This window comes from Pelecanus crispus, chromosome 6 (assembly GCF_030463565.1).
Source record: "Pelecanus crispus isolate bPelCri1 chromosome 6, bPelCri1.pri, whole genome shotgun sequence".
NCBI classification, from domain to species: domain Eukaryota; kingdom Metazoa; phylum Chordata; class Aves; order Pelecaniformes; family Pelecanidae; genus Pelecanus; species Pelecanus crispus.
In genome coordinates this window covers 2,819,280-2,834,325 of record NC_134648.1, presented here as the reverse complement: position 1 = coordinate 2,834,325, position 15,046 = coordinate 2,819,280, and the positions used below count along the sequence as shown (strand labels likewise).

General features: G+C 41.8%; 2 protein-coding genes across 6 annotated transcripts; both read left to right on the top strand.

The window, feature by feature from the left end:
- Positions 1-434: 434 nt before the first annotated feature.
- On the top strand, positions 435-14,344 carry LOC104031691 (olfactory receptor 2D2). Its single transcript, XM_009483769.2, has 2 exons — positions 435-464; positions 12,871-14,344. The coding sequence occupies exon 2, from the start codon at positions 12,883-12,885 to the stop codon at positions 13,822-13,824; it is 942 nt and encodes a 313-aa protein (XP_009482044.1). The 5' UTR covers positions 435-464; positions 12,871-12,882; the 3' UTR covers positions 13,825-14,344.
- Positions 436-3,610, top strand: LOC104031689 (olfactory receptor 5G25). Of its 5 annotated transcripts, none has more exons than XM_075711772.1 (3): positions 436-464; positions 1,568-1,662; positions 2,595-3,610. In XM_075711772.1, the coding sequence occupies exon 3, from the start codon at positions 2,614-2,616 to the stop codon at positions 3,577-3,579; it is 966 nt and encodes a 321-aa protein (XP_075567887.1). In that variant the 5' UTR covers positions 436-464; positions 1,568-1,662; positions 2,595-2,613; the 3' UTR covers positions 3,580-3,610. The 5 variants fall into 5 exon arrangements, with proteins under 5 accessions (XP_075567887.1, XP_075567886.1, XP_075567888.1 ...); XM_075711771.1 differs by having other exon boundaries at positions 744-1,662; XM_075711770.1 differs by having other exon boundaries at positions 458-848; positions 1,363-1,662.
- Positions 14,345-15,046: the final 702 nt, after the last annotated feature.

Here is a 15,046-nt window from a genome sequence, read left to right as displayed (position 1 = left end):
GGATCTGTGGCCAGAGAGATGTCATCTATGTAAAAACAACATGAAAAGAAAGCTCCAACTTATTGTCAAAATAAATGATAACATTACCTAGAGAATAATATGAATCCTCTGCTTATGTTCTGGAGGGGTTTTTTTAATTGTTGTTATTTTCTTTGTTTCCTAATGAGCTCTGTGTTCATGAACCAAAGACCTCAGCAGACTGCAACCATTGCATCACTCAGTGGCATCCCTCCGGGACACACACAGCACTTAAGGGAAGTTGACTGTGAAGACCTTGCCATTCCCCTGCTGACTGTGCATACCACCTCATCTGTAGTCAATGCCAGCCGGAGAGGGGCAGAATGTGCCAACTGCTTACTTGATCCTGTAGTCAGAGCTTCTCTACGTGCCCTTGTGTGTCCAGCTTTCTAGCAGCATTTGTTCCTGGGGAAAAGAAAACAACATTTTTAACGTTAGTTTCCAAGGTAGGAAACATATCCATAGCCTGAAATATTATAAAATCTGACAGACTGTTAATTGTGTCACTGTTTTATTCTCTATCCTTACTTTGTACTTTAAAACTTGCACACAAAATGCACATAATTGTGGTCTATGCTCATATACACAACAGTAAAAAAATAATGAATTTTCATATAAGGAATGCTGAAAGTCAAGTCTGAAAAAAAAAAAAACCCAAACCATGGTCATAGAGAGGAAAATTGTTTTGACCTGAGCTAGATTCTTTTTCTTATTTTGGAAAATAGGAGAACAAATATTTGTGAATGTCCATGTGGCTTCTTTTGCTAACGTGGAGACTTTTGGACTCTTGCTCCTGGAAGTTTGTGCTTAGAGTGAGAAATGACATTCAGGTCAGTACTTCACAAGAGAGGTCTCTGCCCTCAGCTGGGGCAGATCTGCGATAGCTGCAATTCAGCCATTCTCTGTGGTTACAGCAGACGCAGGGTTGGTTTAAGACTTAAGCATGTGTTTAAGTCAACCTCAAACCACCAAAATCCACAGAAGTTCCAATACTGGCTTGGTGAGCCCTGGAATGTGGGGTTACAGCAAAAGAAGAATCATTTAACAGCATCAACCTGTCATACAGACCGTAGTGTTGGTCACTAGAAATAGTCCAACTGACTTGTCTAGAATTTCCTATAGCACAGAAAATTATTAGCAATCAAGCTGTTGGGCTCTGCAGGTTGCTGCAAATCAGTTGAACTACTCTGTCTGAAAGTACGCTCTTAATTACTCTCAATACAATGCAAATAGCAACAGCTTAAAAGATACTTGAACCATTCCATTGTTGCAGTAAGAAGCTCCACTTGCAAGCTCAGGCATTCATTTAATACACCTGTAATTAATAGTTCTCATTTTCTACAGAACTTTACACAGAAATGTCAGAAGATTACCACAATCTGAAAACAAGAGAGGTATTTTTCTTGAAGTCAACATTTTAAGAGAAATCAAAAGTTAATTATGAGATTATAGTGTTCTTTCCTTTGTTTCACCCATAGACATGCTGTTATTTAACATGTCTATAAAGTCTGATGGTCTGATTTGTCTGACTAAACGTTATCCCCTACAGAGATAGATTTCTACAGTTTATCTAATCATTGTGTGCTCTTTGTAAGCAGCGATGAGAAACCAGCACCTCTAAAAGGCAATTCATTTAACCCCAAAGTAAGTAGACTTTTTAAGTAGCCTACATGAATTTTGCCTTAAAGTGCCTACTTCTTTTCTGTGACTGTAAGTGAATCCTTGGATGGCTACCTCAAATGTAGCTATCCACCTAGGAAGTGGGTAATGTTAGGCAAGATGGATTCTGTCTTCAGTGTCAGCTCCTATGTTTCTTTCAATTTATACGCAACTTCTTTCTTAACGTTGGAAAAAACAAGTGTGATTTTTGTCAGGACAGACTTACAGACTTTCCTCCTGCCATTAGCATGAACAGGTTCAGGGATGCAGGACAAGGTCCATGACTACACTGCCCCGTCTTCTCCTTTGAATTGTTACATTTGGAATCAGCAAATAAACTGTAATGAAATTATCATCTGCTTTTTTAGCATAAACTGCTTTTCTACATGGTTTTGTTTGTTTTAAATTTGGGGTATCTTCCTATGAGGACTTCTCCTCAGAACTGCACTGGCCAACTTAAATGTCATCCTTAGAAGCTGAGAGCAACTTATTACTCCACTATTTAAGAACAACAGAACAGGTAACCAGAATAATCCTGTTATTCCTCCTAGGCACTGTGGATGCAGATAAGCATTTGAGAATATTTAACAATAGAACTAAGCAGGAAATATTAAAAAAAGATCAGAATGTGTAACAAGCTTCTCCTCTTTCCTGGAACAATCTCAGCAATGGAACAGAAGCAATCCTTCTTTGAGACTGTCATTACAGAAGTGTTAAATGGATAACAGCAAGCTTCTAAAGAGAATTCAGCACCCAGTTCTTGCATGTTCGCAGACAGCTAGGTTTCCATTAAAATAAAGCGGCATCCAATTTTCTTCTACTACATTCGTGCCTGGTGTTTTCAGCATCATTATGACTTATTCTTCTATCCAGAGTTGTAACTTACTTGTGTTCTTTGATTTTTCTCCCTCTTAAAGATTCAGGTTCATTAAGGGAATGATCAGAAGAAACAAGACAACTGTTGATGTGTTCATTCTCTTGGGAATCACAGATATTTGGGAGCTGCGGGTCATTCTCTTTGTGCTGTTCCTTCTGATTTGTGTCGCCTCATTGGTGGGGAATCTTGGCATGATTGCATTAATCAGGCTTGACTCTCGACTCCACACCCCCATGTACTTCTTCCTCTGCCACCTCTCTCTGGTAGACCTAGGCAATTCCTCAGCAGTTGCTCCCAAAATGCTAGTGAGCTTCTTTGAAGAAAGGAAAGCCATCTCTCTGCCAGGGTGTGCAGCCCAGATGTACTTTTGTGGAGTCTGCATAATCACTGAGTGTTACCTGCTGGCTGCGATGGCTTATGACCGGTACGTGGCCATCTGTAAGCCTCTGCTCTACGTAGCCACCATGTCCCAAAAGGTTTGCATCCAACTGGCTGTGGGATCCTACATAGTAGCTGCTGTGAATGGAATAGTGCTTGTCAGCTCAGTGTTCAGTTTACACTTCTGTGGCCCTAATGTCATCAATCACTTCTTCTGTGACATTCTTCCGCTCCTGAAACTGTCCTGCTCCAGTACTACTGTCAATGAACATGTGCTTTTTATCATGGCTACTTTTATTGCGCTGGGCACTTTAGTATTCATTGTTGTTTCTTATGGTTATATCCTTACCGCTGTCCTGAAGATCTGCTCCTCAGAGGGCAGGCACAAAGCTTTCTCCACCTATGCCTCACATTTGTCATCAGTCACAGTTTTTTACGGAACTATGATCTTCATGTACGTCCGCCCCAGTTATAGCTACTCCCTGGCCCAGGAAAAAGTGGTGTCTGTTGTCTACATCTTGGTGATTCCCATGCTGAACCCCCTGATCTACAGCCTGAGGAACACAGAGGTGAAGGAGGCTCTCAAGAGACACCTAGAAAAAGTTCTTGTTTCCTTTAGAAATCAAACTGGTAAAGAGGTGCCATGAACTAAACAAAATAAACTTGGACATTCTTGAATTTCAGTCTCCATTTGGCTGCTGACCATTTAAACTAAAATCAAAAAGAAGATAGCAATCATGAGGACCCAAGTGCTTGTGCATGTCGTTGCTACAAGATACAGTGAGACACTGCTTGCTTTCTCCTCTGTCAGGGCATAGCTATACTGTCAGATTTTACCCTTAAACACACTAATTATACCCAAAGCCTCATGGGCACTCCTTTCCCACATGCCACCCCCAACTTGAAAGACTTGGTGTTCTTTGTGTCACTCCATAAGGAGCTATATTTTTTGGGTTGAGAAGCATCCCTCACCTTATTTAGTTCTTCTGGCAGATCTTCAAGAGGGAATGATGGGGCAAAGGGGAAATCCAGGTCCTCATGGATGTTTGCTAAGAATAAATCTGGGCTAATGTGTTTGAAACCAGGAACATTTCCAATTGGCAGTGTAGTCTGAGTTTGCAGAAGCCAGGTTTAACATTACTAATGGGCAGTGCTGTTTTAAGATCAGATAAATGAATGCTACATATGTGCATTCCCCAGATAAGGTTCAGCAATCAGACACAGCTTGATGCAATTAATTCTGTGTGACATCTTTATGGGACCCTTTGCTGATACAGAAAACCCACCTATTTTTAAAAGACAAAACAAAAAAATTTGCAAGCCCCAGCTGTGGATTTAAATAGAAAATGTCATCTAAGATGATGGATCACCACTCACAAATATTTATTCATGAGCAGAACCAATGCCACGCCACATCAACTGAAGCCCTTAGGGGCAGCAGAGAAAAGGGGAGCTTTTGTCTCAAAATACTTGTGGGGAAGCCCTTCCTATGTGCCACATTTAGGAAAAATTACCTTGAGACACATATTTCACCCCTTTGATAATGAGGTGCTCAGAGACAAGTAAATACGAATTGCCCGTTTCCCTGTTGGATACACAAAATTAGGGGCATGAATCTTAGCCATGCAGAAACTGAGTTGTTCAGACACACCTGTGACACAATGTTCATCTTAGAAAAAGATATTTGGGAGGATGACTAGTCCCTAGCCTGATGTCAAACTCACAGAACAAACCATGAAAAACTGCTGGACATGACATGAGAAACCACTGGACTTAACAAGTAACAGTGAGGAACTGTCAAAATTAACAACACCATGATGGATAGCCAGATTTCACCACGGGTTAGGAGGGCACCAGAGGTGCTAGAGATGGGCAGACTTCACAGATGGTTGAAGGGCAAGTGTTGGGCACCCTTTGGGGAGCAGACCCTCACAAGGCCAGCAGCACCTGAGAACCACGAGTCTAGTTTACCTGGGCATCAGGAATAGCAAAATCAGGTATGAATGTGGCAAAGCTAGAATGAAGGTGGGGAAGCAACCAGGGTGGGTCATTTATTTGGGAGGAGACAATGGTGGAGAAACTGAGGTATCATGGCTGATGCAGGAAGAGCAAGAAGGGGACAGTGAGAGAAGGGAGATGTTGAAAGAGGCTGGTGGCCTCTAAGCAGGCTGCTGGTCAGTTTGTTTGTCTGGCCAAGCCCTGTGCTTGACCATCACAGCTGGTCCCATCTTCTTATTAAATTATATTTGCAATGATGAGCTATGTGTTTATAACTACTTCTGCCAACAACTGGGTTTTAGACCTTAGAAATTCTTTTGGGGAAGAGGTGCAACTACATACCAGGTATAAACAATGCAATTATTTCACCATAGTCACCTGGGACATCAAACTGAATGAAAATCTTCTATCCACTTGGCCACCCAGAGACAGCAGAAGATGCACACACCTAGTAGAATGAAGGCTCCTAGTCACTTCTGCTGTATGCAGCAGGTTGAGAACAGAAAGAAAATAGCTTTAAGGAAAGGTAGAGCAGAACATCTGAGTCTAGCCCTAAAACCAACAAGTTTTGTGAAGAAAAAGGAAAAGACTTTAATATTGAAGATATTCAGGGATATTTCATACCTGGGCTAGATGGACTGAGCAGTGTTTTCTTTCAGAGTCCATGGAATCTTAGAAGCAGAGGCACATTCCTGCAACATATCAGCATGGCTACTGTCAGGGAACTGCAAGGGCCAGCCGGTCCCCAAGGGACAGAGGACAAGGAGCTAAGGAGGACCCCAGGGCAGGCAGTGGTCCACTCCTGGGGACAGACCTGCAGGGGTTGAACACAGCAGGCAGAGCCAGGGGCTGGTAACAGGGTCCATCAGCAGCCACAGCAAGCAATGAACTAAGTTCAGGGCCCATCCACAGCGCACCATCAGGAGCAAAGGGCCAGGAACAGGGCTGGAGGCAAAGCCACAATCTTCATCTGGGGTCCACCCAGGAAGCAGAAACAGAGCTGCAGCCAGACACACCTACTGTGCAGCCAAGGAAGGACTCATGGCCCTGGACTGAGCTTAAATGGGGCTCTGGGCCAGTGGCAGGGGCAAGTGTGTGGAGTGCTCCAGGTGAGACTGCTCAGGGCCATTAAGTCCTATTAGTGCCCTCAAGGCCCTGGCACCTTCTAGGTGGAGTTGGGAAGCAGTAGCAGGAAGGCTGAGTTTTGGCCATGAATTAGCAGAATAATACTAGTGAGAGCGTGAATCTCTGTACGAGGAGTGATTCTTTTGGAGAAGTTGAGGAACTCATTAAGATTCCACTGATAAGGGCTGTCCTATGCCATTTAACCACTCCTTCTGCTTTCCACGTTGAAAGAAATAAACACGAACTTCACTTTCTGAATCAGCTGAAATACCCACTTTACATGATGGTAAGTTTTCAAGAATCCACAGCTTCCCAAGTAGAGGAAATATAGTTTCTAATATATGAAAACTCAAAGTACTTAAAGGCCAGCTACAAAGAGGACGGAGGCTCTCTCTTCACAAGGAGCTATATGGAGTAGACAAGGGGCAACAAGTACAGGTTGCACTGGGAGAGATTTCATCTCAACACAAGAAAGAAATTTTTTACAGTAAGAACAATCATTCACTGAAACAACCTCCCCAGGGACGTGGTAGAGTCCCCAGTTGCTAGATTATCGACAGGGTGGGTGATAATCTCATCTAGGTTCCCTTTCCCACAGAAGGTTGGAACAGATGATCTTTCAAGGTGCTTTCCAACCTGGGCTATTCTATGATGATTGTATGAAGTGCCACCAAAGTAACAAACACTACTCCATGTGTGTGCATATGTATGCACGTGCAGTCCAAGGTGAATGATAGTTAGCTGTTAGTCTTTAATCTCCTTGTCCTCAGTGTTTTATGTTGGCTCTATGGATTGCACCGCGTCTAAACAGCTCATCTCACATACTGTATGTGCGTAAGTATTTAAGAGAGGAAAAAAGACTTTCACTAGAAAACAACCCACATAGAGGAAACAAAGTATCTTAGCAAAACATCATTAGATTTACTCAGCTACTTTCTGCAGTAGGAGTCTTGGGTTTGAACTTTTGAAAGTCCTTGATTCCAAATTTATAACACTCCACGGGTATAAAGGAAGGTGGTCATGATGGATATGTGCATCTTTGCACATAACCTTGGGTGACCTGATCTAGTGAAAGATGTCCCTGCCCGTGGCAGGGGGGGTAGACTAGATGCTCTTTAAAGGTCCCTTCGAACCCAAACCATTCTACGATTCTATGATTCTGTCTTTTGTGTACAGAATTTAAAAAAATATAGAGGAAAGGGAGGAGAGAATGGCACTGAAACACCGAATGCTAACTGGTTTTGATCCCCAAAGTCTTGTGAATTTTAAAGCCAGAACTATAGCCCAACCCAAATTTCACAACTGGATAGTATTTTTAAAGGAGAAAAATAAATCACTCACAACCTCTTTCATGTTGCACATTTTCATCTCTGACAGCACCATACAAAAGACAGATAGGAAAATCTGCTCTGGTTGCATTGCAAACAATAAAAAACCACACAGTAATGATATATTTGAATTTTGCTTAAGGAAACCCCCCTTTTTTTCTTAAGAAACGCCTCCTCCACAGCAAATATGGAGAAGTGAGAAAACAGATGAATATCCACAACTTAACTGTATTCTTGTGCACTGGTTCTACATTTTGGCTGACATACACTTTGTAAGAATACAAGGTATTCATACGAGAAATCAATTATGGCAGCGATTGTCAGAGTAGCTCAGGAGGCATATTAAGCCATATACAACTGGTCTATATGATTATATTAAGCAGTAAAAGTCAATGTCTTTGTTGAGGTTTCAGTTAAGTTCACTAGCAATAGGGATATGAAATTTTTTTGAAGGCACATCAAGAATTTCAGGAATGCTTTGTCTGTAGGAATAGATACATGAAAATGGTTTGTTTTCATCCCTCACTGGTTATATGAGATTAGCCAGATATGCAAATCGGTGTAGTCTGATTTTCAGTGGCAAATGTGAAGTGCGAATGGGCAGGTGATGATTAGTATGGGGATTTCATTGATACAGGGTATTTTTCTTCACTTTATTTGGACCCCCCCGTATTTTATTCATTTACAGGAATAGCTTTATACAATTAGAGGGGAGCTCATTCCAGAAATTCAGCTTCCCGTCCCAGCATTCTTGTGCGAAAGAGCATGTCAGAGAAGAATGTATTTGTAGACATGTGAGTGAGCAACTGCAGGGAAAGTCTGGAGATCCTCCTGAAGCAGCAGTATAAAAAAGATCAGCAAACTGAGCTTGCCAACATTTTTCTGCCTGTTCCAGCTGGCCGTTCGGCGATGGTGCTGTCTGTACTCCCACACTGCTGTTCCAACAGGGCAGCCCCACTGGTAGGAATATCAGAATAGCTCTGCGGTGTGAGACGAGTCAGCCCAGGGGTATCAATTTCTGACAGCAGCCAAAAATAGATATTCAGAGAAAGAGTATCAGAAACTGGCAGAGTATATTATGATCCATCCCTGTTTTTTCCAGCTCTGGCAAAGAAGATCACAGCTGTCTGACACAGGTCCCTCTTTCTAGTGTTGTAGGCTATTGGGCACAAGAAAAAAAAAAAAAGTTCTCATTTTTGAAAAACACTTATGGATGAACACCTAGCTCCAGGATGGGGTTACAGCTGGTGACCTCTCCTCAGAGATGAGTGCGCGTCTTTATCCTGGCTGATGATGCTTATATTCCTAATGGAATCAGGTCCAAAGTGAGGTCTTACTTCCCCTCAGGCCTCCAAAAGTTTGAATGAACCTTTGGCACACCTCATCCAGAACTCACACCTCATCAAAAGTGTGTCATGATACAAACCCAGTCACTGAGCCCAAATTTTTGCAGTTCAAACAGCTGAAGTTAAAAAACCCAAACGAACATATTTTCTGAATCCAGTGCAGTTCCCTCGTCTTGAGGTGTCCGTCTTGGGTCCAGGCGGATGGGAAAGAGATGAATACCTGGTGCTAGGGGAAGTTACCTAGACTAGCCGTTCCACCACTGCCTTCCCGCTCCACCAGCCCTTGGGAAGTCATTTCACCAAATATAAGTATTTATCCTCCTCTTTCCAAACAGAGAGATCAATTGCTCTCTAGAAATGCTGATTCCTCTGAGCTGAACATGGAGGAAGTGTTGTTTCCCTTGTGCTCTGAAACTGGCTATTTTCCGCTGTTAACTGTACAGCAAGTTAGTAGCTTAGACCTAGATAACTAACTTTTGGACATCTGAGGAGGATTTCACCTTATGAGATGTATCAGATTCTGCATCTCCTGATGTCTTCAGACCAAAATTGGAGTATTAGTGTCTTTCACCTTCACAGAAGTCATTTGGCTCAAAATAGGAATAACTGGCTAAAATTCCATAGTTAGACAATCCCCTAAAAATCCCACAAATCCATTAAAATATTTGGTCTCTTAACATTTGAAATGTAGCGTACAGTTCATTGAGTCTTGAACAGGCAATTTTAAAAACTTTTCCAAAACTACAACTGTTTATGACTTAAAATTATACTTGGCCTTCTGCTTACAAGGAGTAATTGCAATGCCACCTCTGGGAGCACTTCCCTTTGGCATTTAAAATTGGTTACAGTGTCTCAGAAGGGAAATTTTGAAGTGTGATTTCAGTTCTTCCACTACTCTGCTATCGCTTTGAATGAGTTAAATCTTTGTGAAGAACTAAGCCACTTTGCATTTATTTCTTACCTACAAGTATCTAACATTTCTGGAGATTGGGCAAGGGGTGCCTGCAATTTTCTTTTGTGTATTCTGCTATCAGTATTCCTGTTATTGGATGAATTTCAACCTTCTTGCAGATTGGACATTTTCAGGTACAGAAAAAACATTCTTTAATTTTACAAATCTTGAACGGAGATATGTCAGGATTATTTCAAGGTGTTTTAGTCTATATGAGAATATGAGAATTTATATAGGTCCAAGGCATTTGTCACTTCTGATAGATATGCCGTGATAAGTTAATGGTTTCTTTAAGAAACTCTTTTAACCTTGAGCAAAGCACTTACCTTATTTTTGTCTACTTTTTCTCACCTCTAAAACATAATTGACTCTCATCCTTCAAATTGCTTTGAAATCAAAAGATGTAAAGTTCAGAGCTTCTGCTATCTACTTCTGTTAATAATATAAGGAGATGATATTCAGAAGTAGGTAAGTGATCTGGAAGCACAGTTCTCAAGTACGTGGAACTTCTCATGAGCCACTTGGTCTCAGATACTCCAAAGTATTTAGAAAACTAAATCCTATAGAGAATCCCACTCTGGTTATTTATACTATTGTCCTGGTTTAACCCCAGCCAGCAGCTAAGCCCCACACCACTGCTCGCTCACTCCCCCGCAGTGGGATGGGGGAGAGAATCAGTAAAACTGAGAAAACTTGTGCGTTGAGATAAAGAAAGTTTAATAGGTAAAGCAAAAGCTGTGCATGCAAGCAAAGCAAAATGAGGAATTCATTCTCTCCTTCCCATGGGCAGGCGGGTGTTCAGCCATCTCCAGGACAGCAGGGCTCCATCACACGTAACAGTTACTTGGGAAGACAAACGCCATTGCTCCAAATGTCCCCCCCTTCCTTCTTTGTCACCCCAGCTTTATATGCTGAGCATGGCGGCATGATGCAAAGGCCTTGATGCTGTGCAAGCACTGCTCAGCAATAACGAAAACATCCCTGTGTTATCATCGCTGTTTTCATCACAAATCCAAAACATAGCCCCATACTAGCTACTGTGAAGAAAATTAATTCTACCCCAGCCAAAACCAGCACAACTATAGCTAGAATAAATTTCCCTTCTTGCTCCCAGAGGCTTAGAGTTTGCACATCCTGAAGGAAGTTTTGTAATGTGGTATGATATTCATCAAAAACATTACCGCAACTGGTTTATTGAAGGCAGAATTTAATTTACTTTGCCTATGCAGTGTAGTTATGTAAATTATAAATGCCTGAATGGAATCAGAAGTTGAATGTAGCTGTTTATGTTGGCACAGGCTTTAAAATTATTGTGCATATATGTGCTTAAATGAGAGAAAGATGTCTCTCAAGTTCTACATCCATCTTAAGAAAGATGCTGAATTTCATATTATTCAGGTTCTTATAGTTGACATCATAACTGATAGAGTCCATCTAGTCTAGAGAGTTCATATCTTGAATAAGAATTGGATAAATCTCATTAAACATCGGGGATCAGACCCATCTCATCAAAATTTAGATGTTTACGTATGAGCCGATTGCCAGATTGCCACGTTTGCACAGGTGCCAGTGAAAAGCTAGACATGAGTCTTCTGCAGCTCTTTTATCATATGTGCTTGTTCCATACGGATGTCCTGGATACCACAGCGTACCTAACATGGCAGGAGGCGCAGGTTCTTTGGCACCTTAATCCTTCCTTCCAAGGCAGGAGGGATGCACCTGCCTTCACTGACTAGGAGATAGGTGCCGAGCCATCTGGGCTCGCTGGACTGCAGTGGAGAGTCTCCTCTGGTTGTATCAACTGGGGTGACAGCTCAGCCATCTCACCTACCTGAGACTGGAACCGTGGGCTGAGGCAAACTGCCTCCTTGAATTGAGCTTTTTAGGATTATTTCTTAAGCTCCCTTCCAGAGCAGTTTCTGGTTTGGAACGATGTTTCATTTTGCAATACTTTCCCTTGACAGCATAATTGCTAATTCAGGTTGTGAGAGTCTGCTTGGTCTTAAAAACACAGGATAGGATTCAGTTTCAGGTTAAGGCATCGCATTTAAGCATCTACATATAAACACTTCTATGAAAGCTATACATCTAAATTTCTGTCATGAGTGAGGAATAAACCAGGTGTCAAGGTTAGGTCCAGAAGGCTACTCAGGTTCTCAGGAACAGCTGAGAAGCTGAGGTAGCTAAAGTTATCACCTACTAACTGATCATCTGAATTGCCCTTTAGAGTCCATTGACCGTATCAACTAGGCATCCAAATAATCTATTCGGCCGTAGCAGCCTGGTACCACTCGAGACATCCCAGTGTGACCTGTCATTTGTCCAATTTTCATTCCAGAGGAGCAGAAGCCCTCCAACATCCCTGCATCAAATGTGGCGGCCATCTTCAGAAGTCTCAGATACCCTACAGCATATCAAGTGACATTTATTAGTGCCTTCCACAGAGTTATTAATCTAGGCATTCTGCTACTCTCCATTTACTGCACGAAGACTGAGGATCCAGCAACTGTGACCATATACTACTCGGAAACTTTCTTGTCATAGAAAAGTCTAAAACATAGACAATACTGTGTAAAGACAGAACATGAACAGTAGGAGCAGCTATAGTGATGAGAATGTCATAAGATCCTAGATATACATTGAGGTGGTTGGACATAATTTGTTAGATGTGGTCTGTGTGCTGAATTTTGGCTTTATTGCAGGAAAAGGATACAGGTCTATGGATATTTGTCCAAAAGATTAGATCTGCATCATAATGGGAATGTCTGAAGGATTGTTTCACTCCAGAAGTCTGTTTCGTGTTTCTTCCCATGTTAAGAAAAGATATTGACAACCAATATTTTAACACATAATCTTTTGATCTAACATCGAATTTTGATTTTCTAAAGAGGATAGTAACTCTGTTGGACATTAAAATGTGTACAAATTAGTCATTTTTCTGTTAAATCTGTGTAATTAGACCACAACCAACTTGAATAGGGTTCGGCTAAATGTACCATGAGAAAATTTTTTCAGCATTTCCTCATTTCTCTGGTCACCATAATAGATAATATAAAATGGATGGTATGTTGTGTCTGGTACATTATTTTCCATGGCAGATTCTCTCCCCTTCAGAAAGAAATGTAAGCTCTTGTTACACTTATCTTGCAACAGATTTGAGCTGACCTTGTTACTATTTCTTATCTTTAGAGTGGAATAATAATGGCCAGGGAAAACCAAAGCGTAGTGACAGAATTCATCTTTCAAGGCCTTTCCTCCCAGCCAAGGACACAGACTGTTCTTTTCATAGTGTTCCTGTTTTTTTATCTGTTCACAATTGTGGGGAACATCATGATCATTACAGTGATCAGAGCTGACTGCCAGTTGCAGTCACCCATGTACTTTTTCCTTGCCAGTCTGTCCTTCTTAGATATTGGCTACGTCTCCAGCAACATCCCACTGATGCTGGTGAACCTCTTGACCAAGAAGAGGACCATCTCCTTCTCTGGATGCGCTGCTCAGATGTATTTCTCTCTGGCTTTTGGCATGACAGAGTGTGTTCTGCTTGGGGTCATGGCCTATGATCGATATATGGCGATATGTCACCCCTTGCTCTACACCACTGTCATGAACAGGAAGGTTTGCATTCACATGGTCGTGGCTTCCTGGACCAGCAGCCTGCTGAGCTCCATGGTCATCAACAGCCTCACCTTGCGGCTGCCCTTTTGTGGGCCTGACATCTTGAACCATTACTTCTGTGAAGTGCTAGCAGTGCTGGCCTTGGCCTGCACTGACACTGCCCTCATGGAGATGGTCATCTTCATCTTCAGCATCATCATAGTCTTCATCCCCTTTCTATTGATCATCACCTCATATGCCCATATCCTTTCCGCCATCTTGAAGATCCAATCTGCACGTGTGCAATCCAAGGCCTTCTCCACCTGCGGATCCCACCTGATGGTGGTGAGCATATTCTATGGGACGGCCATCTGCGTGTACATGAATCCTAAGTCAAGGCCTCCACAGGACAGGGACAAAGTGGTTGCAGTGTTTTACACCATTGTAGCCCCAATGCTGAACCCCCTCATCTACAGCCTCAGGAACAAGGACATGAAGCGCGCCCTGAGAAGGGCAATGAATAGGCCCAAATCCCTGTTTATTTAAAGGCTTTTCAGGGATTGCTAGTACAGCCTTTAGTTCTGTGAGTTGAAACAATACTCAAATGTGATTATTTCTCTACCTGCAATTGTCCTAGACTTATTTTTTACAAAGACTGAGGTGAAATCATAATTGTGCTAAATTCAACAGTGCCTAAACAAAAAGACCTTGCATACAAATGACTTTCTAAATAACATTTGGGATTTGGCCTAAAACCCAGAGGCTAAATAAAGACATTGCGACTTCAGCCTGCCTCACTCTGGCATGTCATTTAAAATAGAAATGGAAAATGCCAATACCATCATGACAAGAAAGAAAAAAATAAGAAAAATAAAAAATAGTTAAAGAACTGTGTGAAAAATTAAGTGCTTTATATAAAGCTTAAAATGTATTTTACTTCTGAAGGGTTTCATAATTAACTTCAGAGCATACATTTAAGTTGTGTTGCAAACATGAGCTGCTACTGTGATTTCTCTTCAGAAAGAAATCTGAAGATTTCTCAACGTCTGTTATGTTGGTTAGCAAATAAAACTGCCGTTGTCTCCAAAAAAGGGTGCAGTTTTTTGCAACTGATATTTATCCCCTTGCACTGCGAGCATTTTCTCAACCCTATTTCCATAACCTGCTTCCTCTGTAACTGATTTCTGCCCCTCTTAATTCCTACTGCATTTCAGTCCAACTGTGGGTCCTCATGGGCCAAGATCCTTCAATTTTATTTTGTCATGTGGACAGCTGACCATAGATTATTTTGTTTTCTGATTTCATAAATCAGACTATCAGAGTGGGGTTTTCTTTCTGTAACTCAAAGACAGATCCTTAGGTTTTAGGTAACCCAGGCAAGATGAAGAGTATTTCAGACCTCCTGATCTTCACTGACAATTAAACTCACCTTTTTAAAGTGCTTTGTACTCACATTCATGCACCGCAGGTGTTTTTTGCTCCCCACCCACTAGCTTTCTCAGTCGTGGATGACCATGCATCCTTCTTTCTGCGGTGTGGGTTTATTCGTTACTCAGTGATGTTATAGCCAAAATCTGGATGCCCTTGGATGCCACTGTAATTCCAATTTCATACCTGAATCCCTCACTGACTGCAGAGGGAGAAGGCCTCTCCACAGACTGAGCAACCTTCCTTATGTAGACATATTTTGATGACTAAAGTTAGACGGAATAACTCAAGACTAGAGAAACCCACAGAAAGTCTTTCCTCAATGGCCTTCAAAGTCTAA